The sequence below is a fragment of the Callithrix jacchus genome, chromosome 8 (assembly GCF_049354715.1).
Source record: "Callithrix jacchus isolate 240 chromosome 8, calJac240_pri, whole genome shotgun sequence".
NCBI classification, from domain to species: Eukaryota; Metazoa; Chordata; class Mammalia; order Primates; family Cebidae; genus Callithrix; species Callithrix jacchus.
This window is the reverse complement of record NC_133509.1, coordinates 43,750,348-43,775,869: the sequence shown is the minus strand read 5'-3', so window position 1 is coordinate 43,775,869 and position 25,522 is coordinate 43,750,348. Positions and strand designations below refer to the sequence as shown.

General features: G+C 40.9%; 1 protein-coding gene across 3 annotated transcripts in view; it reads left to right on the top strand.

The window, feature by feature from the left end:
- The first annotated feature begins 270 nt into the window (after window positions 1-270).
- Window positions 271-25,522, top strand: part of NEDD4 (NEDD4 E3 ubiquitin protein ligase) — a 167,600-nt gene continuing 142,348 nt past the window's right edge. For all 3 annotated transcript variants that reach the window (XM_078335970.1, XM_078335971.1, XM_002753498.8), the window contains exon 1: window positions 271-353. In XM_078335970.1, coding sequence (XP_078192096.1) covers window positions 309-353 — 45 coding nt within the window. In that variant the 5' untranslated portion in view covers window positions 271-308. The remainder of the gene's footprint in view (window positions 354-25,522) is intronic.

Here is a 25,522-nt window from a genome sequence, read left to right as displayed (position 1 = left end):
CCGCCACGCACGTTCCCCACGCCCTGGCCCCGGTCGCGCGCGCTCCTCACACCTGAGCCCTTCCCACTGCCTGAGCCCCGCCACGCGCGCCCCCGCTCAGCCCCAGGAGCGCGCGCCGTTGGCCTTTTCCCGCCGCGCTGCCGGGTGCCGCTAGCGCCCTCTCGCCGGGGGAGGCGCTGCTGTTGCAGGGGGAGCGCCTCCTCCTCTTCCTCCAACTCTTCCCCGCCTCCTCCCGCTTCTCCTCCTCCTCTACAGTTGCCTGCCCTGGGCGGGGGCAAGCGCGTCCGGTTTGCGGGAAGCGTTCGGAAATGGCAACTTGCGCGGTGGAGGTGTTCGGGCTCCTGGAGGACGAGGTGCGGAGGCCGCGGGGCTGCGGGGCGGGCTTCCTTTCGTGGTATCCAGCAGCCCGACCCGGGGAGGTAGCAGCGGCGGCCACGGCCGGAGGCTCCGCTGTCAGCCCCTCCTCCCTCGTAGCAAGCGCTGGGAGCGCGAAAGGCGCCGCGGGGACTGCGGGGGCGGCCCGGCGCGCGGGCGCTGGGAGCTAGCAGGAGGGAGCGAGTCTGTCGGGTCCACACCGCCCACTCTCCGTCCGCAGCGTTCCTTGTCAGTTTCCTTCAGGAAGTGTTGAGGAGGGGGCGATGGGGACGGCGGGGGACTCACATCTCTGCGCCAGCCCCTTCCTGCCACTCCCGCCGGGCGTGCAGGGCTCCCAGGGGTGGGGAGACGGTCACAGCATCCCCGCTGTTGATTTGCTTGCTCTGGCAGAGGCCCGGCCAACTTAACTTTACGGACTTCGGTCTGGAGAGTTCTAAGTGAATTGTCATTTGCTGTTTTGGTTTTTTTCTTCTTTATCTGAAATCCTTTTTAATTCTCTAACTAGAGACAAGATTGGGAGAGCAGGAACGTAAATTTTTCTCTTCCTCCTTAGCAACAAGTGTCAAGTGTGAGAAGTTCATGGTTGGTTTCACCGGTCACCGTTGATGTTAAAAAGTAAAGTCAAAAATGTATAAAAACCTCATAAAGAAGTTACTACATCTGTTCCCTTTGAAAACTAAGTTAAGCTCTGGAATTTGAAGAAGGCATAGCTGGCTCTTCTCAGCTAAATAACATAGTGGTTGTGCCTTATGCCTATTAAAAATACTGTAACACCATTTGGAAAGGTTGTTCCATCAGAAATGATATATGTGGCTTCACTGTGTTCTTGGAGATTGTCTCAAAAATGCAAATGCGTGGGACATGAAAAGGCTGTATATAGTGTAACAGTGGGACTGATTCCAAGTCCAAAATAAAAATCAAATTTTTTGTGTTCCTGTTGGCCGATTAAGCTGCCACCTGTACCTGTTATCAAGATTAGACCCAATTAACAAAATCCCTCAGCCTAATTTACGCTGCTTGCTTAGGTATTGTAATACTTACGTTGTATATTTCCTTCTCTTGGTAACTTGATGTCGTCAAACGTTTTACACTTCTCTTGAGAGTTCTTTGTTTATAAAGGGTGGGAAATTTGTTAATGCAGAGAAGTTATTTCAGGGTATTTTGAAAATGCTTACGTGATGCGGTTAGAATTTAATTTCCTAGTTACTGCCAGAAGAGAAACAAAGTGATGATGGACAAGTGGTGGCGGCTCATAGTCCCTCAGAAACCATAGTCAATGTGTTATAGCTAAAGATAGCATTCTAGCTAATGGCCCCTTTATTCTGTAGACGAGATCAGAAGATAATGCAGCACTTCACTTGTGATCACTTTCTTATCAGTTAGATTTCCCTGCTTGCTACCTGCACTGCCCAATGCAGATAACTTCAAGCTCGTGTCCAACCGCATCAGGCTGGCCTCGGACTTTCTTCCCTGCTGTTGTTATTCACAGGTAGGCCCTGCTAATGGCAGATTTCTCATCTCGCCTCCTTCCAGCAGAGCCAGTTGATCTTAGTGAAAATATTGCCAAAGCTGTCATTCACCAACTGTTTTCTCTCTCTTGCTACATGATCAGTGTTTTTAATTATCCGCTTTATTAATTTCTGTGTTTTCAATCATCACCTCTCTGCCTAGCTAAAATAAAACTAAGTGTGGCAGTTAGCGGGTGGTCAGTAAGCTACTGGGGCTAAAGGCCAGAAACTCCACCCTTTGAAATGTGGATTTCCTGAACTTGCGGAAGGATTTGTACTTCATGGCATGGGGCCTATCCCATTCACATTAAGGGAGTTCTCACTGTCATTTCCACGACTCTTAATTCCTCTATCCCCCTCTGTCTATTTTGTCCACATTGAGGAAGGGAGTGAGATAGGAAGATAAGAGATATGGTGATGAAGAGTCTTCCACTTCTTCCATTGTAATTGGATTATTCATTCAACAGACATTCATTTACTGTTTGCTCTGAACCATGCATTGTGCTAGGCACCAGGGATAGAGAGGCAAAAAAGACAGTCTCAGCCTCGGACTGAGGGAAAGACAAAAGTCACTTTTTTTCTTGTGGTGGCTGCCATCTCTTTACTATCATTTGCCTTTTATTTTCTGGTCCATCACAAAAGTAAAAGGTGGATTGGAACCCCCACATGCACACACAGACACACCCCTTTTGTTAGAGGAAGGAAGCATTGCAGCTGTGTCACTTCTAAAACTCAGAGACTAATCTGGAAATAGGCAGCCCTCTGCTGTTGATTAAAAGTAAAGTATTTTTCTATTACAACAAAAGGAGATGATTCTTATTTTAAATTTGGAACTAAAACAGGGAGAAAAATAATTTGAAATGGAGTAGAAGATAGTGAAAGAATTGTAATAGGTAGATAGTGAATAGCTGCTGAGTCACAGTGTCTGAGCCTATTAGCTCGAAATGTGCTAAAATATAAATCATAATACCTTTATCTCACTTTTCTTTTTTCTTTCTTTTTTTTTTTTTTTTTTTCCAACATGGAGTCTTGCCCTGTTGCCAAGGCTGGAGTGCAGTGGCACGATCTCAGCTCACTGCAACCTCCACCTCCCGGTTTCGGGCGATTCTTCTACCTCAACCTCCCAAGTAGCTGAGACCGCAGGCGCACAAGCCACCACACCCGGCTAATTTTTGTATTTTTAGTAGAGATGGGGTTTCACTGTGTTAACCAGGATGGTCTCAATCTCCTGACCTTGTGATCCACCGGCCTCGGCCTCCCAAAGTCCTGGGATTACAGGCGTGAGCCACCTTTCTCTCAGTTTTCAGTGAGTTTTACCTCTTCTTCCACATATAAGTGGCTTTTAGTAAGAGATGGCCCTGGCTACATGTGCAGAATTTTGCTATTAAAGCATTAACAAACCAAGGAGGAAGTGTAGTATAATTTATAACAGATTTGTTCTGACAGCCACTTGAAATTAACAGTGGAGAATAATATGCACCAGTCTTTAGTGGGGAGCAGTGTCGCGGATGTGGACTGGAATTCAGCATCCCTTCCCACCTCCTTCCAATACAGCTCCCAGTTAGGTGGAGGCGGGAAAACTAAACACTGTTTCCCACACTCCCTGCAACTAGATGGTCCCATGTGTGGGTGATGGTAATGGGAGACAGGGAGACAGTGACAGATCATCAGGCATTAGATTCTTATAAGGAGCACACAGCCTAGATCTCTTGCATGCGCAGTTAGGGTTCATGGTGCTTTGAGAATCTAATGCTGCTGCTGATCTGACAGGCACTGGAGCTCGGGAGATAATGTTATAGATGAGGAGTGGCTGTAAATACAGATGAAGCTTTGCTCACTGGCCTGCCATTCACCTCCTGCTCTGTGGCGGGTTACTAAGGTTGGGGACCCCTGCTCTAAAAGTCCAGCCTCGCACCTACTCTTCCAGCTCTTCCAAAGATTTTTGTAAGCATCTAATCCCCTGTATTAGCTTCTTTCTTCTTTAAACCTTGAGAATGGGCCGGTAGCTCACACCTGTAATCCTAGCACTTTGGGAGGCTGAGGTGGGTGGATTACTTGAGGTCGGAGTTCAACACCAGTCTGGCCAACATGGTAAAACCTGTCTCTACTAAAAAATATATATATATATATTAGTAGATATATATATTTATATGTAAAATATATGTATTTTTTTCACACATATAAAAATTAGTTGGGTGTGATCCCAGCTACTCGGGAGGCTGATGCAGGGAATGGCTTGAACCTGGGAGGTGGAGGTTGTGGTGAGCCGAGATCATGCCACCGCTCTCCAGCCTGGGCGACAGAGTGAGACTCAAAAAAAAACCAAAATCAAGAACAATTTTTGTATCCAATAATAAAGCCTGACTGAAGCAAAGAAAAGAAGGAAGGAAATAAAAAGCAAAGAGTTTAAAGTCTCCACTACTGGTATGGAGAGTGCAGTTTGCACATACAGAAGAATAGATGCCCCTGGTGGCAGCAGCTGCGATACATAAGCAACAGGGTAACTAAGAAGGGTATATTCTGATACTTCTGAACCCAGTAAGGCTGAGCAGAAACTGACCCTCACTCAGGGAGCAAACTTCCCAAAGCTTTGTGTACTTCATACAAAGGAGGAGAAGCATAGTTTAAGCAGCAGCTGTATTAGTAATCACTTCCAGTCTTTCATGCATTGTTTTTGCCATTAGTGCTTTTTTGCAACTGTTTAATTCCAGGATCATTATAAAATACTTTCATAGGTTTCCCTGGGACCAAAGAAGTGAATAAATACAGTGTATTTTTAAAATAATTTATTTCAAAATTGTTTTAAACCAACAGAAAAGTTGAAGGTGTAACACAAGGAACTCCAGTATCCTCATAATGCAGATTCTCCAACTGTTAACCTTTTTACTGCAATTGTTCCATCACTCTTTTTTGCCATTTTCATTCATCTTTTTCTGAACCTTTTGAGAGCAAGCTGCAGATACAATGCCCCATCATCTCTAAATACTCTAGTGTGTATTTTTCTAAAACAAGAACACTTACCTGCATAACAGCCATACAGCTCTCCAGGCTAGGAAATGAAAATGATACACAGTGCCATTCAATCCACAGATACCATCCAAATTTTGATAAATGTTCTAATAATTCATCTTTTTCCTTTTCTGGTCTAAGAACCTATCTGGGAACACATATTGCATTTACTTGGCAGTCTCTTCTAATCTTTAACAGTTCCTCAGTTTTTCTTATCCTAGACAGTTTTAAGAAGGACCGGCTGTACATCCTATGATGTTTCTTATTTGGGATCTGTTGAGTGTTTCCTTGTGACCATGTTCAGGTCCCACTCTTTGGGCAGGAATCACAGAAGCGATGCTATGTTCTTCCTATGCATCACACCAGGGGACACGGATACTGACTTGTCCCAACACTCAGTAATAACCTTGATCACTTGGCCACCTTGGTGTCCGATAGGTTTCTTCTCTGTAATGTCACCATTTTTCTCTTTATAATTGATAGTATTTTAGGGGAACATATTGTAAGATTATGCCAATATCCTGTTTTCTCATCAAGTCTTCATCCTCAGTTTTAGCATCCATTGATGGATTCTAGCTGAACCAACACCACTATTTTGTTTTCTTTCCATCTATATTACTTGACATTCTATGTAAGAAGAGCTTTCCTTTTCCTCTCATTTATTAATATCAGCATGGACTTGTGTAATCCCATTTTATTCAATAGGTTGTAATCAGTTACTGTCATTAAATATTTTATTGCTCATACTGTCCCAGTTTGTCCAGTGAGAGCCCTTTCGAGGAGGTTCCTAGGTCCTTGTAAAAGTCTCCATCGTTCTTGAACACTTTATTACTTCCTGGCAGTAGTTGTAGGTGTCTCTTGTATTTTACGTGGCTCAGCTCTGTCTGCAGTCAGCCATTTTCCCGAGGAGCACTGTTTCTATTTAATATAAAATTGCTTTTATGTGCTACAATTTGAGTGCTTGGTATGCTCATTGTTACTGGGATATACTCTTGGACCATCTCAGTGAACAGAATTAAGAAGTGTATGTGTGTGTGTTTAATGTATGTGTGTGTTTAATGTGTGTGTGTGTGTGTGTGTGTACACATAGATCTATAGCTATTTTTATATCAATCTGTAAATACATATATTTTAAAATTATGATTTCATACCAATTTTTCCATGTCTAGCACCTTAGTTCCTTTATAGCCATAAGTACCTTTTCTAACTGAAAAAAATGGACTTTTATTATCCTAATATATTTATTTATTCATTTACTTATGTGTTCAGTGTAACTCACCTCCCAACCGTGCAGACAACTCCTCTGCCACTTCAGCTCTTCACATCCTTGAATGCCAGAGGGAATATTACTGTTCTCTACGTAACATCCCTATGCAGCGCTCTCCTCCCTTCCTGGGTACCCTTGCCAGTGGGCACTCCTCTGATGCCCTTCTGATCTCTGTATGGCACCTCCTTCCTCCCATAGCGCCCCTGGTGAGCATGTGAACCATGCACCTCTGTGAAATTCCCTCCAACCCCACAGACATTGCCTGCAGTGGTTGTGGTTGACTGCCCTGCACCAGGAATGGAAGAAGAGAAGGACCTATAATTTCTTTTATAGGTAATTAGAAATTCATATCACATAGGAATAGAATCTTTGAGCTGTAAGGGACCTTGTAAATAAATCATTTAGGGTGTGCAGAGGTATAGAAAATGGGATTCTATTGGGTTAGAATTCTGGTCCTGTCACTTACTTGGTGAATCTTGCATAATTATTTAGCATTAGTCAGAGCAGGACATTTAAGTTTGCTGATTCTCCATCCCTTACCTGTCTCAGAAATATTCTACAGCGTTTGGAGACATGCAGGAACCAGTTGAACACAGTTGCTTCTGAGTTTATCATGAGTTCTACTCAAGCACAGAATCTTTAAGTCAGAGCGCTGATTTGAATTGCTAAACCCATTGTTCTGCTGAATTCTGTGGCAATTGATGTTACTTCTTCCTTACAGCTTCATTCATTCTGGCCCCCTTGCCAATCCTATCAAAGTTTTAAGAGGATAAATGAATGGGGAGGGGTAGGAGAAGTCTGGAGATAAATGCGGGGAGAAAGGCACAGCGCAAACAAATAAAAAGCATTCGACACTACTTTTTTGAAAGTCGAGGGGTAAATATTTTTGTAGCCCCTTATTATAACTCATGGCTGGACTCAAATGTCTGGCTTCAACTGGTGTGAGATATGTTGGAGCAATGAAGAGAGTAATTTGAACAATCACAGCAGTGAATAAAGATGCTTTAGTGAAAGTATTCTCCTTTGGTAAAAAGAGTCAACCTTAATAAACAACTGCCTTTAACTTAACACCCGCTATATGCCAGGCACCAGGTTAGATTTTTTCACACTTTAGCTATAATCATCACAACATTACTGCAAAGGTAGGAGGTGTTATCCCTATTTTAGAGAAAAGGAATATGAGATTCTGATTTGTTCAAGAACCTTCTCCTAGCAGGTAGCAGTTCTGGGATTGAAACGCAGATCTCTTTCTTACCGAATACTTGTTCTTTCCACTTTCCTGCTGCTAATACCCAAAGAAAATAATTTAACAGAAGAGACTTTTTCTCAGGAAGATGACAAATGGAATGTGTGTGAAACTAACTTGTAATTGTTCTTAGGCTCTCATTTCCACATCTTCTGTCTTTTCTTGTTATAGCTTTTAGGTGGACCTCTGAAATACTTGATTTCTGTGTTTGCTTAGCAAATATTTGATGAACACCATGTATCAGGCAAGTGGGTCAGGGCATGAGGCATAATGACGGACAATAGACTTTCCCGACTTTGTAGCTGAGAGGGAGAGAGAAACATTAAATTATCACACATGAATGTTTTGTAAGTATTATTAAGGAAAACAGTGTAAAATGAAAGTATATATAACAGGCTGGGTGTAGTGGCTCATGCCTAAAATTCCAGCACTTTGGGAGGCTGAGGCAGGTGCATCACTTGAGATCAGAAGTTTGAGACCACTGGCTAACATGGTGAAACCCTGTCTCTACCAAAATATAAAAATTAGCTAGGCATGGTGGCACACACCTGTAGTCTCAGCTCCTTGGGAGGCTGAGGCAGGAAAATTCCTTGAACCTGGAAGGTGGAGGTTGCAGTGAACTGAGATTGAGCCACTGCACTCCAGTCTGGGCAACAGAGCAAGACTCTGTCTCAAAAAAAAAAAGAAGTATATATAACAGAAAATTAATCTTGTATGGTGTAGAGAAGAGAGAAAGTATCAAGGAAATTGAAACTTAGGATGAACAGGAGTTAGCAGGTGAAAAATGGGGCAAAAAGCTTTCCAAGTAAATAGAACCACATGTGCAAAAGATGGATTAACATGAAGGTTGGAGTGCTAAAACAAGAGGGACAGTGTCAGCAGATGAGGCTGGAGAGAACAGCCTGATCAGGCAAGGCGGGCATGCCATGTTAAGGACTTGGAATTGGATACCAGGTGGAATGGAAATCAAATGCACACACACCATCATCATCATTAACATTGTTTTTCATAATTAATATTTGTTCCTCATATGCTTAACATTTGTTTGCTAGTTATGTATTTCTTCCTGCTTCTTCAACTTTCCATCTGGGATCACTTTTTCTGCCCAAAGTAGATCATCTAGAATTTCTTTTTTTTTTTTTTGGAGATGGAGTTTTACTCTTATCACCTAGGCTGGAGTGCAATGGTACAATCTTGGTTCACTGCAAGCTCCACCTCCCAGGTTCAAGCAATTCTACTGCCTCAGCCTCTTGAGTAGCTGGGATTACAGGTGCCAGCCACCACAGCTGGATAATGTTTGTATTTTTGGTGGAGATGGGGTTTCACCATGTTGGCCAGGCCACTCTCAGACTTCTGACCTCAGGTGATCCACCCACCTCAGCCTCCCAAAGTGCTGGGATTACAGATGTGAGCCACCGTGCTTGGCCCTAGAATTTCTTTTACTGAATATTTGTTGGAATTGAGCTTTCTCAGTTTTTGTTTTTGTCTGAAAATGTATTGATTTTGCCTTCTTTGATGAAGTGGGGGTGGGAAAGAGTAAAATTTACAAAGAGTGAAATACACATATCATAAATATACAATTTGATGGTTTTTTAACATGTAAAGGCAATGACCCAATTATGATATAGAATTTCCATCATTCCAGCATGCTCCCTTGGGTTCTCTTCCAGTCAGTTCTACCCCTCTACTCTCCATAGGCAACCTTTTATTACCATGGATTACTTTTGCCTGTTCTGCAACTTCATGTAAATGGAATGTACATTATGTATTTTTTTGTGTCTTGATTCTTTTTGGGAGAGTCATCCACGTGGTTGCTTGTATCAATAGCTCATTCTTTTTCTTGCTGAATAGTATTTCATTGCATGAATATATCCATTCTCCTTTGATGGACACATTGATTGTTTCCAGCTGTGGGCTATTATGAATAAACCTGTGGTGAACATTAATCTACAAATCTTTTCATAAAAATACCTTTTTATTTCTCGTGTAAATCCCTAGGGATGGAATTTCTGGGTCATAGGGTTGTATATGTTTAACTTTATAAGAAACTGCCCATCAGTCTTCCAAAGCGATTGTACCATTTTAATCTCCCATTGATGATATGTGGAAGTTCTAGTTGCTGCACAGCCTTTCAGAAACATCTGAAGTTTCAATCAAAGCCTTCCTCCTACTCCTGTCTCCCAGCCTTCTAGTAACCAGATTATCAGCTCCATGTGTATCCTATCAGATACTTTGTGTATAAACAAACAAATACGGTGCTATCACACTTAAAAGTTGTGATAAGATGTAAAGTAATGATGAGTTATATAGTATTGATTGAATAAAGTCTGGTATTCTAAATGAGGTATACTTCCATAATTACATTAACTATAGCAGTCTCCTTTTCTACCCCCATGTTCTATACCTGTGGTTCTCAACTTTAGTGTCCATCCAAAGAGTTTGTTAAAATACAGGCTACCCCACAGTGTGTGATTCAGTAAGTGCAGTCCTGAATACTTGGCATATGTAATAAATTTCCATATGATGTTCATACTGCTGGTCCACTTTGAGAACTACTGCTTGCTCCTAAATGATTCTGGATATTTCTTCTTTATTATGGCTGTTACTGTCAAAAACTCCTGAAGAATTTTGAGCCGTGCATATGGATATCATAGACTCCAGCTTTACAGGGACACTTCTAATTGATTTTATTTCTCAGTATGGGTGATCTTCCATTAATTTATTTATTTATTTATTTATTTATTTATTTATTTATTGACAATTGTCCGAGCTAGCTGAGATTTTATTTTGGACCAAAAAAAAAAAAGCAATTGAATTGTTGTGCAGCTGGAGGCATGGGCAAGGGGCCTCCCCAGGCAGTAAACTGCCCGCTGGTGGGCTGAGGGCTAGGGCTCAGCGTCAGGTGGGTCTCCTGTTCCCTGCGCTCCCCTGCACAGCAGCCTCCCTCCTGGGCTCTGGGGCAGCCTCAGGAGGGGCAGGCTGGGAGGGGCTGTTGCAGCTGTTCACTTGGGCAGGACGTCAGAGGACTCGGACACCAGCCTCCCATTGTGGGTCTCAATCTTCTTCACAACCACAGCCTTGGTGGAGCTGGTGCGGCTGAAGGAGCTGCAGCCCGTGACAGAGCCAAAGCTGGAGCCCAGGCTGTAGCTGAGGCCGGGGCTTGTGAGGCCCCCCGTAGGCAGAGCTCAGACCACCTGCATAGCCCCTGGTGGTCTTCGTGTGGATACTTATGTTCTGCATCCTGGACTCCAGCTGGCTCTCCTCGCCCTCCAGTAGCTTGCGGTAGGTGGCAAACTCAACGTCCAGGGCCAGTTTGACATTCATCAGCTCCTGGTACTCACGCAGCTGCTTTGCCATGTCCTGCTTGGTCTGCTGCAGGGCGGTCTCCAGCTCCTGCTGCTTGGCATGAGCATCCTCGAGTGCCTGCTCCCCGCAATGCTCAGCATCTGCAATGGCAGCCTCCAGGGAAGCCCTCTGGCCTTTGAGGCCCTTGATCTCAGCCTGGAGCCGGCTGATGTTCCGGTTCATCTCGGAGATCTCAGTCTTCGTACGCCACAGGTCATCCCCGTGCTTCCCAGCCAGCATCTGCAGCTCCGCATACTTGATCTGGTATACGCTCTCTGCCTCAGCCCGGCTGCGGTTAGCGATCTCCTCGTACTGCGCCTTGACCTCAGCAATGATGCCGTCCATGTCCAGGGAGCGGCTGTTGTCCATGGACAGCACCACAGACGTGTCGGAGATCTGGGACTGCAGCTTCCGTATCTCCTCTTCATACAGCTGCCTGAGGAAGTTGATCTCATCAGTCAGTCCTTCCAGGAGAGACTCCAGCTCTACCTTGTTCATGTAAGCTTCATCCACATCTTTCTTGATGAGGACACATTCATTCTCCATCTCTGTACGCTTATTGATCTCTTCCTCATACTTGTTCTTGAAGTCCTCCACCAGCCCCTGCATGTTGCCAAGCTCCGCCTCCAGCTTCAGTTTCTCCTGGCCCAGAGTCTCCAGCTGCTGCCTCAGGTTGTTGATGTAGTTCTCAAACATGTCCATGTTGCTCCTAGCCATTTTCTGCTGCTGCAGGAGGCTCCACTTGGTCTCCAGCATCTTGTCCTGCTGCTCCAGGAACCGCACCTTGTCGATGAAGGAAGCAAACTTGTTGTTGAGGGTCTTGATCTGCTCCTTCTCCTAGGTAGGCACGGCCTGGATGTTGGGGTCCGCATCCACCTTAATGGGGTTCAGCAGGCTCTGGTTGATGGTGACGGCGGTGATGCCTCCCATGCCTATGCCGCTGGCCCCACCATAGCGTGCACCCAGGCCACCCCAGAAGCCACTGCTGCTCACTCGGGAGAAGCTTGAGGAGCTCAAGCGGGCACTGGGCCCACTTGTGAAGGAACGGCTGCTGAAGGCCCCGGGGCCAGAGGTGGACACCTTGTAGGACTTCTGGGTCACCCTGATGGACATGGTGGAGGCAGGAGTGGAGGCAGGTGGGCTGAACCAGGGAGAGATTCCAGAAGGAGCGGAGAAGCTGCTGCTTTCGATCTTCCATTTATATTTTTATAGACTGTTTCAAATAAATTTACATGCTAGAAGAAAAAAAAACTGCTGTCAATCCATAGGTTCCAATTTTTAGCTTGGAAAATGTGGTTGCCATAAGTGATGTAGCATGTTGCTGAAAAGAAAAAATATGGAGATTGGGCATGGTGGCTCACGCCTGTAATCCCAGTACTCTGTGAGGCTGAGGCCGGTGGATCACCCACAGTCTGGCATCTGAGACCAGCCTGGCCAACATGGTGAAACCCTGTCTCTACTAAAAATACAAAAATTAGCCAGGTGTGGTGGTGAGTACCTGTAGTCCCAGCTACTTGGGAGGTTGAGGCAGGAGAATCACTTGAACCTGGGAGGCAGAGGTTGCATTCAGTGAGCCGTGATCATACCATTGCATTCCAGCCTGGGTGAGACAGAGTGAGACTCCATATCAAAAAAAAAGAAAAAGTAGACATCCCTCCCTAGCATTTTTTTGTTGTTGAATACTTTGTGTTTACCTTATTACCCTATATAGAGTATTATATTTATATATATAAATAGAGTATAAATATTTTGTTTATTTTATTACTCTATTTATATAGGGTAATAAGGTAAACACAAAATATTCATTCACATCTGAATCATTATACCATGTTTATAATTATTTATTACACATTTTTTATTGGTTTTGTTTTCTGTATGTCACAAATTTAATTGCAAGCTGTTGGACAAAGCTTTAAAACCACTCAGTGCAGTAAAATATAATACACACACACACACACACACACACCCTAAACACACTAAAAAATGAATGCCGGCCATTTCCTTTTCCTTGTCCTTGTTGAAGACAGCCTCTTGCTATGTTGCATTCCATCTGGACCTCTTGTTCTCTACACCTGTTGTGTAGCCATCATCTGTGGGCATCCATTTGCCATCACTGTGAGTGAGAAATCACCTGATCGCTTCTGCGTTGAGTCCACTGTTTCTTTAATTTCTTGTTTTCTTCTTTCCAAATGTATGACTTTATTTGGTGGCTTACATCCTCTGTTTGAGGGGCAGGTACTGTTGACTGGAGACTCTTACAATAGAATGATCCGAACCTACCATTTCATTGTGGGATTCTCATGTGTCACTATAGTATTTTTTTTTCCTTGCATCACCCTGTTTCCTCAAAGAGGAATCTTCCGTTCGGTGGGTACAGGTCTAGCGGCTCATATTTTCAGACCCAAGTTGGGGGACGGGGCTAAGAGCTCATTGGCTAAACTTTTGCCTGCTTTTAGTTATACTCCTATATTCAGCTACTTTAGAAAGGTTTCTTGTTAATCCAGAGTTTGTCAGCCCCTACTGTGTGCCAAGTATTCTGCTGGTTTCTACAGAGGATATAAACTGCATGAAAACATAGCCAGGCCTGGAATCCCAGCACTTTGGGAGGCCAAAGTGAGCGGATCACCTGAGGTCAGGTGTTTAAGACCAGCATGGCCAACATGGCAAAACTGAAAATAAAAAAATTAGCCAGGCGTCATGGTGCATGCCTATAATCCCAGCTACTTGGGAGGCTGGGGCAGGAGAATTGCTTGAGCCCGGGAGGCGGAGGTTGCAGTGAGCTGAGATCGCGCCACTGCACTCCAACCTGGATGACAAAGCAAGACTCCATCTCAAAAATAAAATAATAATTTTAAAAAGTTAAAAGATAAGTTTCCAAAATCTCAGGTTTAAAAGTAGAGAAAAGCATAAAGTTTATGACCTCAGATGGAAGATAGTATGTGGTAAATGCTACATAAATGAGCCTCTGACAATGAGAAAGTTCATTTCAACTAAGGCTTTTAGAAAAGATGGCATTTGGGCTTTGAAGAAAGGTCAAAGAAAAAAATAGAATAAAGAAAAAAGAAAAAAATAGAATAAAATTTTCAAAACGTTTAACAAGTAAAAACTTTCATGCTCTTATTACTTTAATGTCTAATTTTATTTTTGCATATTTTCTTCTAATACTTATCCGTGTATGTTTTTAGTTGCCATAGAGGAGATTTCAGCATTGTTATTTTTTCAATTAATATAATTGTTCTATTGTAATAATAGTTACTTTTAATGGCTTCAAAGGATTCTGCTCAGATGATATAGTACTTTAACAGTGAAGGAGTAAGGGAATCCAGCTTGTATAAAAACTCAGAGATAAGTAAAAATGAGGTGTATAAATTTTTAAGAATAGACTTCTGAGGGTGGGGGACAGGAGAAAAATGGGAGAAAGATGAAGAATAACAAAAGAGGAATCTCCCAAGACCTGTGAGAAATGGAAAGACATACAGCCCTGCATTTCCTGTTCCTGGTTTTTTGGCACTGACAGGAAATTGGAAGAGCAGTTAGTAGATACCTTCATGAATTGTGGAGAAAATCTCAGCCCTAAGAAGCTACGTTTTAATTACTGAAGCTGCCTGCATAGATAACACATTACTCCACACTGCCAATTTGTTTCTCCTTATCATTCAAAAAAGTCACATCTCTTTGCCTATAGTTTGCAACTTTCTATTTTATTTTCAAAAAACAATAAAGCTCTCTTTACTCATGAGTGGAAGAGGGAAGGTTCAAGGTTTAGTGAAGAGCCCTGGTCTGGTATAATTTTGTCCCTGTTTTGATTAAGGAAAGGGTGTTTAACTTTTGTTCCTTTTTTACTTATTTAAGCACTATGCAGATTTCTGTTAATAGTACTCACTATCAGAATTCTAAAGTTATTGAAGAGTTTTTTCTCTAGTTGAAGCATTTATGCTGCTTTCCCTCCTTTTCAAAAATGTGAGAGATTACAATCTTAACAAATGAAAGTGACGGAAAAGACTAATTTTGACAATTCTCTAGCATAAAATTATAAAATGAAGTTAAAATCAATACAAATATAAAAATAAGTGGCCCTTATTGATTTTATGAAAGAGACTTTTAATCAGTCTAGCTTCTTATCAATTAATCATAGCATTTAAAATAACTAATTCTGATTTTTGTGGTACAAAATTTTATTTTGTGGTGGGAAATGCAAGGAGAAAGGTTAAAAGTTAAATGCATCTGGGATAGCTGTGTTATTTATAATCCCCTGGAATTGTTTTTGATTAATGCTTGTTACATTTCCCTCATGAGACTGGGGAATGTTTCAGTTAAGGGTAATATGGATGGTGTTTAATATCAGGAGCTCCACAAATATGGATTTGCTTTTTAGTGATATATGATAACCTCTTTTCTCAGTTAAGGTCATGTAAATTAGAACTGCTGTCTGAACTTAGAACAAATAAGTAACATTATTTGCTGTTGTCACTTTCACTTATACTTTAACAGTTGAGAGAAATTGTGCTTGTTAATTAAGTTATCACAGAAGAGATTTTTATAGGGAGAATTTGACTGTCAGGGCAAATGGAATATATCAGCCAGCCTATTTATTCAGTGACCTTCCAGAAAAAAAGGGTAATCCCTAAGTGTCTCTTATAATCCATAAGTCTCTGATTTTTGGGAATCCCTCCCCTCAGAAAACTGAAATTTCAATTTACATGTTTTCTTCTCTCATTTTCAGTTCCATCTTTGTTGCTGATACCTGAGGATTTCCCTTCTTTTTAGCAAGATCAGATATCTATTTAATTTTATTTGGTGATGGAAGAAAGTTATTTTTTTGTTATTTTTTTTTTTTAGAGAAGGAAAGAAAAATAAATAAGGGAGAGGAAAAAAGAGGAAGAGAAAGAGGGAGAGTAAACGGAAATATTGCTTTATTCTGAAAAAAATTGGGTATTAATAATGGTGAATCAATGTTTCATTTAAACTTATGAGTAGGTGTGATGTGGTATTGACAAGAATGTATATTTTGTTTATTGGAAGTGGGGAGCTCTATAAATATTTATTAAGTTTACTTGTTCCGGATCTGAGTTCAAGTCCTTGATATCCTTATTAATTTTCTGTCTCATTGAATCTAAGTCTCTATGTATCTGGGTGTTAGGATCATTAGTTCTTGTTGTTGCATTGATCCTTTTACCACTGTATCTTTGTTGCTTTAAAATCTATTTTATCCGATATGAGATTTGCAACTCCTGCTTTTTATTTATTTATTATTTATTTTTGCTCTCCATTTGGTTGGTAAATCTTTCTCCATCCCTTTGTTTTGAGTCTTTGTGTATCCTTGCATGTGAAACAGGTATGGATGTAACATGCCGTTGGGTTTTGGCTGTGTCTTTTGATTGGGGGATTTAGTCGATTTAAATTTAGGGTTACTGCCATTTGATGTTAACTGGCTGTTTTATCCATTCGTTGGTGTAAATTCTTCTTTATGTTGGTGCTCTTTACTTTTTGGTATATTTTTAGAAAGGCTAATACTGGTTGTTTCTTTCTGTGTGTAATGCTTCTTTCAGAAGCTGTTGTAAAGCAGGCCTGGTGGTAATAAAATCTCTGAGTTCTTGCTTGTTCATAAAAGATTTTATTTTTCCTTCAGTTGTGAAGCTTAGTTTGGCTGGATATGAAATTCTGGGCTGAAGGTTCCATTCTTTGAGGATGTTGAATATCGGCCCCTACTCTCTTCTGGCTTGTATGTAGAGTTTCTGCTGAGAGATCTGCTGTAAGTCTGATAGGCTTGCCTTTGTGGGTAACCTGACCTTTCTCTCTGGCTGCCCTTAGTATTTTCTTTTTTGTTTCAACCCTGGTGAATCTAATGATTATGTGCCTTGGGGTTGCTCTTCTTGAGGAATATCTTTGTGGTGTTCTCTGTATTACCTGGGGTTGAATATTGACCTGCTTTGCTAGTTTAGGAAAATTTTCCTGAATAATATCCTGAAGGGTATTTTCCAGCTTGGATTCATTCTCTCCGTCGCATTCAGGTACACCTATCAAACATAAATTTTGTCTTTTCACATAGTCCCACATTTCTTGGAGACTTTGCTCATTCCTTTTTATCCTTTATTCTCTAATCTTTTCTTCACGTTTTATTTCATTAAGTTGGACTTTGACCTCTGATATCCCTTCTTCTGCTTGAACAATTCGAGTGTTTAAACCTGTGCATACTTCTCGGAGTTCCTGTATTGTATTCTTCAGTTCCATTAATTCACTCATACTCCTCTCTGAGTTGTCTATTCTCAATAGGATTTCATCAAACCTTTTTTCAAAGTTCCTAGTTTTTTTACGTTGGGCTACAACATGTTCTTTTAACTCAACATGTTCTTTTAAGTTTGTTATTATCCATTCCTTGAAGAGTGATTCTGTCATTGGGATGTGCTCGTTCTCCATCAAGCCTTGTTCCATTGTTGATGTGGAATTGTGATCATCTTTAGAGGGAGAGGCGTTCTGACTTTGAGTATTCTCAGCTTTTTTACACTGGTTTCTTCCCGTCATTGTAAATTTATCCTCCTGTCGTCTTTGAATTTACCAACTTTCAGATTAGGTCTCTTGAGTGGGTGTCCAGGTTGTTAGTTCCCAGGGCCAGAGCAGCGGCGTTAAAACTGATGGTGCTTTTCTTCCCAGGATTCTCCTGTCGGGCTTCCTTCTTGTGTCCATAGTAGGCAACTCTGCCTTCCTGGGGCTCCAAACCTCGGTCAGAAGGGGAACCGGTCCCGTTTACTCTGCGCTGAGCGCTGCTGCGCTGAGGTGCCATCATAGCCACTGTGCCGGGCTCTGGTGTTGTGCTGGGGGCCCATGCGGGTCCTCCAAACCTGTTTACTCTGCTCCGAGAGCTGCCGCGCCTAGGTGCCGGCGGAACCACTGCGCCGGCCACGAGAGTCGCACTGGCAACCCGACCCGTGCATTTCCTCCACTGGGGCTCTTCTGCTCCATGAGCGACCAGAATTTGTCCGAAAGTGTGGCATCCTCTAGTTCTCCGCGCCTTCACTGAGAGCTGCAATCCCAGGATGTTAGCCATCGGCCATCTTGGATCGTCTTTCTCAGAAGAAAGTTATTTTTATCTAGCATCTCCAGTCAGAGAGTTTTTTTGTGCTATATTAATTTACCATATGAGTTTTAGAATTAGTAGAATGTTTCATTTACAGTCATGCATTGCTTAATAATGGATATACATTCTGAGAAATGTATCATTAGGCAATTTCATCATTGTGCAAACATCATAGAACGTACTTACCTAGAAAGTATAGCCTACTGGACACGTAGGGCTGTGTGATACAGCCTATTTTTCCTACTCTACAAACATTTACAGCATGATACTGCACTGAATACTGTATGCAGTAGTAATACAATATAAATATTGTGTATCTAAACATAGAAAAGGTAAAGTAAAAATTTGGTATAATAATTTTATGGGACCACCATCATATATGCTGTCCATGATTGACTGAAATACCGTTCTGCAGCCACAACTATATCTTAGTTATTTGGCAAGATCTCCTGGAACAGGGGTGTTTGTAAATCTTTAGAAAGAAGAAGGTTAAAATAAGTAATCTATGATACATATTTTTTCTCCCACTCAGAACTCTTTTGACAAAGACATACAAGCTGCTACTTATCAGTGGAATCATTTTAGAATAGAATCAATAGAATAGAAGCTGTCTCTTGTGCTATCACATTTCATATTTGTTGATCTTTTAAATTTTTAAAAAATGTTTAACTTTTATGGACACATTTCATATTTGTCGATCTTTAAAATTTTTTAAAAACATTTAACTTTTATGGACACAGTAGGTATATATATTCATGGGATACATGAGATATTTTGATACAGACATGCAATGTATAATAACCACATCCAGGTAAATGGGGTATATATTAGTTAAAGCTTTCATCATTTCTTTGTGTCGCAAACATTCTAAGTGTTCTCCCTCTGTTATTCTGGAATCTATAACAAATTACTGCTGACTGTAGTCACCCTATTGTGCTATCAAGTGCTAGGTCTTAATCGTTGTATCTAATTATATTTTTGTGCTCATCCACTTCCTCCAGGTCCCACTACCCTTCTTACAAATGTGTGAGAATGTACAAAGTTTGTTTTTCTCTGCCTGGCTCATTTCATTTAACATAGTATCTTCCAGTTCTAACTGTATTGTTGCAAATGATGGAATCTCATTCTTTTTTATGGCTGAATAGGACTGCATTGAGTTTATGTACCACATTTTCTTTATCCATTCCTCTGTTGATGATTACAGGCTGATTCCAGATCTGCTGCAATACACGTGGGAATGTAGGTATCTCTTCAATGCCCTGATTACATTTCCTTTGGGTATATACTTAGCAGTAGGATTGCTGGAACATATAATAATTCTATTTTTACTTTTTTTAGGAAACTCCATAGTGTTCTTCATTGTGGTTATACTAATCTACATTCTCATTAATGGAGTATAAGGGTACCCCTTTTGCCACATTCTTGCCAGCATTTGTTCTTGCCCATCTTTTGGATAAGAGCCATTTTAATTGGGATGAAATGATACCACATTGTAGTTTTGATTTGCACTTCCCTGATTAGTGATATTGAACACCTTTTCAAGTCCCTGTTTTCCACTTGTATGTCTTCTTTTGAGAAAACATATTCAGATCTTTGCCCATTTAAAATCAGATTATTGGAGTTTTTCCTATTGAGTTGTTAGAGCTTCATATATTTTCTGGCAATTAGTCTCTTGTTGGATAGTTTGAAAATAATTTCTCCCATTCTGTTGGCTCTTTTCACTTTGTTGATTGTTTGCTTTACTATGCAGGAGCTGTTCTTTTTTTTTTTTTTTTTTTGAGACAGAGTCTCACTCTGTCACCTATGATGGAGTGCAGTGGCATGATCTCAGTTTACTGCAACCTCCACCTCCTCAATTCAAGCAAACTCTCCTGCCTCAGCCTCCCAAGTAGCTGGGACTACAGGCATGCACCACCATGCCCAGCTAATGTTTTATATTTTTAGTAGAGATGGGGTTTCACCATGTTAGCTAGGATGATCTTCATCTCCTGACCTTATGATCCGCCTGCCTCAGCCTCCCAAAGTGCTGGGTTACAGGCATGAGCCACTGTGCCTGGCCGATGCAGGAGCTTTTTAAGCTGATGTGATCCACTTCGTCCATTTATGGTTTGGTTGCTTGTGCTTTGGGGTATTGCTCAAGAAACTTTTGCCTAGACCAGTGTCCTGGAGAGTTTCCTCAATGTCTTGATTTGATTTTTGTATATGACAAGAGATAGGGGTCTGGTTTGATTCTTCTGCAGGTGGATACCAGTTTTCCCAGTGCCATTTATTGAAGAGACTATCATTTCCCCATTGTGTGTTTGTAGCAACTTTGTCAAAAAGGAGTTTATTGTATATGTATTCTGTTCCACTGGTTTGTATGTGTCTTTTTATGCCAGTACCATGTTGTGTTGGATACTGTGTAGCTCTGCAGTATTATTTAAAATCCAGTAATTAATTTGACTCCATTTTGTTCTTTTTGCTCAGAATCACTTTGACTATTCTGGATCTTTTGTGATTTCATATATTTTAGGATTCTTTTTTCTATTTCTGTGAAGTATGTCATTGGTATTTTTATAGGAATTGCATTGAATCTATAGATCACTTTGGGTATTATGGACATTTTAACCATATTCTTCCAATTCATGAACGTGAAATTTGTGTGTGTGTGTGTCATCTTCTATTTCTTTCATCTGTGTTGTATAGTTTTCGTTGTCGAGATCTCTCACTTCTTTGGTTAAGTTTATTCCTAGGTACTTAATTTTATTTGTAGCAATTGTAAATGGGATTACATTCTTGATTTCTTTTTCAGATTGTTCACTTTTAGCATATAAAAATGTTACTGATTTAATACCTGATTTCTTTTTTTTGAGACGGAGTTTTGCTCTTGTTACCCAGGCTAGAGTGCAATGGCGCGATCTCAGCTCACCGTTCCTCTGCCTCCTGGGTTCAGGGAATTCTCCTGCCTTAGCCTCCTGAGTAGCTGGGATTACAGGCACGCGCCACCATGCCCAGCTAATTTTTTGTATTTTTAGTAGAGACGGGGTTTCACCATGTTGACCAGGATGGTCTTGATCTGTTGACCTCATGATCCACCCACCTTGGCCTCCCAAAGTGCTGGGATTACAGGCTTGAGCCAACGTGCCTGGCCCCTGATTTCTTAAATAAAAAGAAATGCTGCTGTTTTTTTTAATTTATTGATTTTGTATCCTGCAACTTTACTGAATGTGTTTATCAGTTCTAATAGCTTTTGGGTGGAGTCTTTAGGTTTTCCAAATATAAGTTCATTTCATCCTCAAATAAGAATAATTTGACGTCTTCCTTTCCAATTTGGCTGCCCTTCATTTCTTTCTCTTATCTGATTGCTCTAGCTAGGACATTTTTCTAGCTATTTTTTGGAATCCTTTGAGTACTATATTCAATAACAGTGGTGAAAGTTGGGGAGGCCAGGTGTAGTGGCTCACGCCTGTAATCCCAGCACTTTGGGAGGCCAAAGCAGGTGGATTGCCTGAGGTCAGGGGTTCGAGACCAGCCTGGATAATATGGTGAAACACCGTCTCTACTAAAAATTTGTTTGTCCTTAGAATTACCTGAGTATATGGGCGTGCACCTGTAGTGCCAGCTACTCGAGAGGCTGAGGCAGGAGAATCACTTGAACTCAGTAAGTGGAGGTTTCAGTAAGCTGAGATTGTGCCACTGCACTGTAGCCTGGGCAACAGAATAAGACTTCATCAAAAAAAAAAAAGAAGGAAAGAAAGTGGACATCCTTATCTTGTTCCAGATCATAGAGGAAAGGCTTTCAGTATATCCCTATTTACCATGATACTGTCTATGGGTCTGTCATATTTGGTTTTTATTATGTTGAGCTATGTTCCATTTGTAGTCAGGTATATATGTATATGTATATATATGTATATATTTTATTGTACTTTAGGTTCTGGGGTAAATGTGCAGATCATGCTGATCGTTGCATACGTACATACGTGGCAATGTGGTTTGCTGTCTCCATCTCCCTGTCACCTATATCTGGTATTTCTCCCCATGTTATCCCTCCCCAACCTCCCTACCCCACACTGTCCCTCCCCTAGTGCCCCCCAACAGACTCCAGTGTGTGATGCTCCCCTCTCTGTGTCCATGTATTCTCATTGTTCAACACCTACCTATGAGTGAGAACATGTGGTGTTTGATTTTCTGTTCTTGTGTCTGTTTGTTGAGAATGATGGTTTCCAGATTCATCCATGTCCCTACAAAGGACACAAACTCATCATTTTTCATGGCTGCATAGTATATATGTGCCTCATTTTTCTTGTCCAGTCTATCACTGATGGGCATTGGGTAGGTTCCAAGTCTTTGCTATTGTAAACAGTGCCACAATGAACATATGTGTGCATGTGTCTTTATAATAGAATGATTTATAATCCTTTGGATATATACCCAGTAATGGGATTGCTGGGTCAAATGGAATTTCTATTTCTAGGTCCTTGAGGAATCGCCACACTGTTTTCCACAATGGTTAAACTAATTTATACTCCCACCAACAGTGTAAAAGTGTTCCTGTTTCTCCACATCTTCTCCAGCATCTGTTGTCTCCTGATTTTTTAATGATTGCCGTTCTAACTGGCATGAGATGGTATCTCAATATGGTTTTGATTTGCATTTCTCTAATGACCAATGATGATGAGCATTTTTTCATGTTTGTTGGCCTCATATATGTCTTCTTTTGAAAAGTGTCTGTTCATGTCCTTTGCCCACTTCTGAATGGATTTTTTTTTTTTAATTGAAAATCTGTTTTAGTTCTTTGTATCTTCTTGATACTAGCCCTTTGTCAGATGGGTAGATAGCAAAAATTTTTTCCCATTCTGTTGGTTGCCGGTTCACTCTAATGATTGTTTCTTTTGCTGCAAAGAAACTCTGGAGTTTAATTAGATCCCATTTGTCTATTTTGGCTTTTGTTGCCAGTGCTTTTAGTGTTTTAGTCATGAAGTCCTTGCCTATGACTATGTCATGAATGGTTTTGCCTAGTTTTTCTTCTAGGGTTTTTATGGTGCCAGGTCTTATGTTTAAGTCTTTAATCCATCTGGAGTTAATTTTAGTGTAAGGTGTCAGGAAGGGGTCGAGTTTCTATTTTCTGCACATGGCTATCTGGTTATCTCATCAACATGTATTAAACAGGGAATGCTTTCCCCATTGCTTGTTTTTTTCAGGTTAGTCAGATGGTTGTAGATGTGTGGCATTGCCTCTGAGGCCTCTGTTCTGTTGCATTTCTATATCTCTGTTTTGGTACCAGTGCCATGCTGTTTTGATTACCATAGCCTTGTAGTATAGTTTCAAGTCAGATACTATGATGCCTCTGCCTTTGTTCTTTTTGATTAGGATTGTCCTGGCTATGCAGGCTCTCTTTTGGTTCCATATGAAGTTTAAGGTGGTTTTTTCCAGTTCTGTGAAGTGGGTCATAGGTAGCTTAATGGGGATAGCAGCGAATCTATAAATTACTTAGGGAAATATGGACATTTTCACAATAATTCCTAACCATGAGTATGAAATGTTTTTCCATCTGTATGTGTCCTCTCTTATTTCCTTGAGCAGTGGTGCATAGTTCTCCTTGAAGAGGTCTTTTACATCCTTTGCTAGTTGTATTCCTAGGTATTTTATTGTCTTTGTAGCATTTGTGAATGGCAGTTCACTCCTGATTTGGCTCTCCTTTAGTGTGTTATTGGTATATAGGAATGCTTGGGATTTCCGCACATTGATTTTGTATCCTGAGACTTTGCTGAAGCTGCTTATCAGTTTCAGGAGATTTGGGGCTGAGATGATGGGGTTTTCTAAATATACAATCATGTCATCTGCAATTACAGACAATTTGACTTCCCCCTTTCCTAACTGAATACTCTTTATTTCTTTTTCTTGCCTGATTGCTCTGGCTGGAATTTTCAATACTATATTGAATAGGAGTGGTAAGAGAGGACATACTTGTCTAGTGCCAGCTTTCAAAGGGAATGCTTCCAGTTTTTGCCCATTCAGTATGATATTAGCTGTGGGTTTGTCATAAATAGCTTTTATTTGAGATATGTTCCATCAATACCTAATTTATTGAGAGTTTTTATCATAAAGGGCTGTTGAATTTTGTTGAGGCCTTCTCTGCATCTATTGAGATAATCATGTGGTTTTTGTCTTTGATTCTGTTTATGTGGTGAATTACGTTTATAGACTCGCATATGTTGAACCAGCCTTGCATCCCTGAGATGAAGCCTATTTGATCATGATGGATAAGCTTTTGGATGTGCTGTTGCAATTGGTTTGCCAGTAGTTTATTGAAGATTTTTGTATCTATGTTCATCATGGATATTGGCCTCAAGTTTTCTTTTTTTGTGGAGTCTCTGCAGATTTTGGTATCAGGATGATGTTGGTCTCATAAAATGATTTGAGGAGGTGTCCCTCTTTTTGGATTGTTTGGAATATTTTCAGAAGGAGTGGTACCAGCTCCTCCTTGTATGTCTAGTAGAATTCTGCTGTGAACCCATCTGGACCTGGGCTTTTTTTGGTTGGTAGGCTATTAATTGCTGCCTCAACTTCAGCCCCTGATTGGTCTATTCAGGGTTTCAACTTCTTCCTGGTTTAGGCTTGGGAGGGTGCAAGTGTTCAGAAATTTATGCATTTCTTCCAGATTTGCTGGTTTATGTGCATAGAGTTGTACAATCTCTGATTGTAGTTTGTATTTCTGTGGAATCGGTGGTAATATTCCCTTTATCGTTTTTTATTGCATCTATTTGATTCTTCTCTCTTTTCTTTTTTATTAATCTGGCTAGTCGTCTATTTTGTTGATCTTTTCAAAAAAACCAGCTCCTGGATCTATTAATTTTTTGAAGGGTTTTTTGTGTCTCTATCTCCTTCAGTTTTGGTCTGATCTTAGTTATTTTTTGTCTTCTGCTAGCTTTTGAGTTTTTTGATCTTGCTTCTCTAGCTCTTTCAATTTTGTCCATAGGGTGTTGATTTTAGATCTTTCCTTGCTTCTCATGTGGGCATTTATTGCTATAAATTTCCCTGTAGATACTGCTTTAAATGTTTCCCAGAGATTCTGGTTGATTTCGAAGAACATCTTTGTTTCTGCCTTCATTTCATTGTTTATGCAGTCAAGATTCAAGAGCCAGTTGTTCAGTTTCCATGAATTTGTGCGGTTCTGAATTAGTTACCTAATCCTGAGTTCTCATTTGATTGCCCTGTGGCCTGAGAGACTGTTTGTAACTATTTCCATTCTTTTGCATTTGCTGAGGAGTGATTTACTTCCAATTATGTGGTCAGTTTTAGAGTAGGTGTGATGTGGTGCTGAGAAAAATATATATTCTGTTAATTTGGAGTGGAGAGTTCTGTAGATATCTATTAGGTTTGCTTGGTCCAGATCTGAGTTCAAGTCCTGGATTTATCAAATGATTTTCAGCATAATTTGAAATGATCATATGGGTTTTGTCCTCCATCCTATTGATGTGATGTATCACTTTTATTTGAGTATGTTGAAAACATCCTTTCATCCCTGCTATGAATCCCACTTAGTGATGATGAATGATTTTTTCAATGTGTTGTTAAATTTGGTTTCGTACTATTTTATTGAGGATTTTTGCATCAAGGTTTATCAGAGATATTGGCTTGTAGTCTTTTTCAATGGATCTTTTTCTGGTTTTGATATTGGGGTAATATTGGCCTTACAGAATAAGTATGGAAAG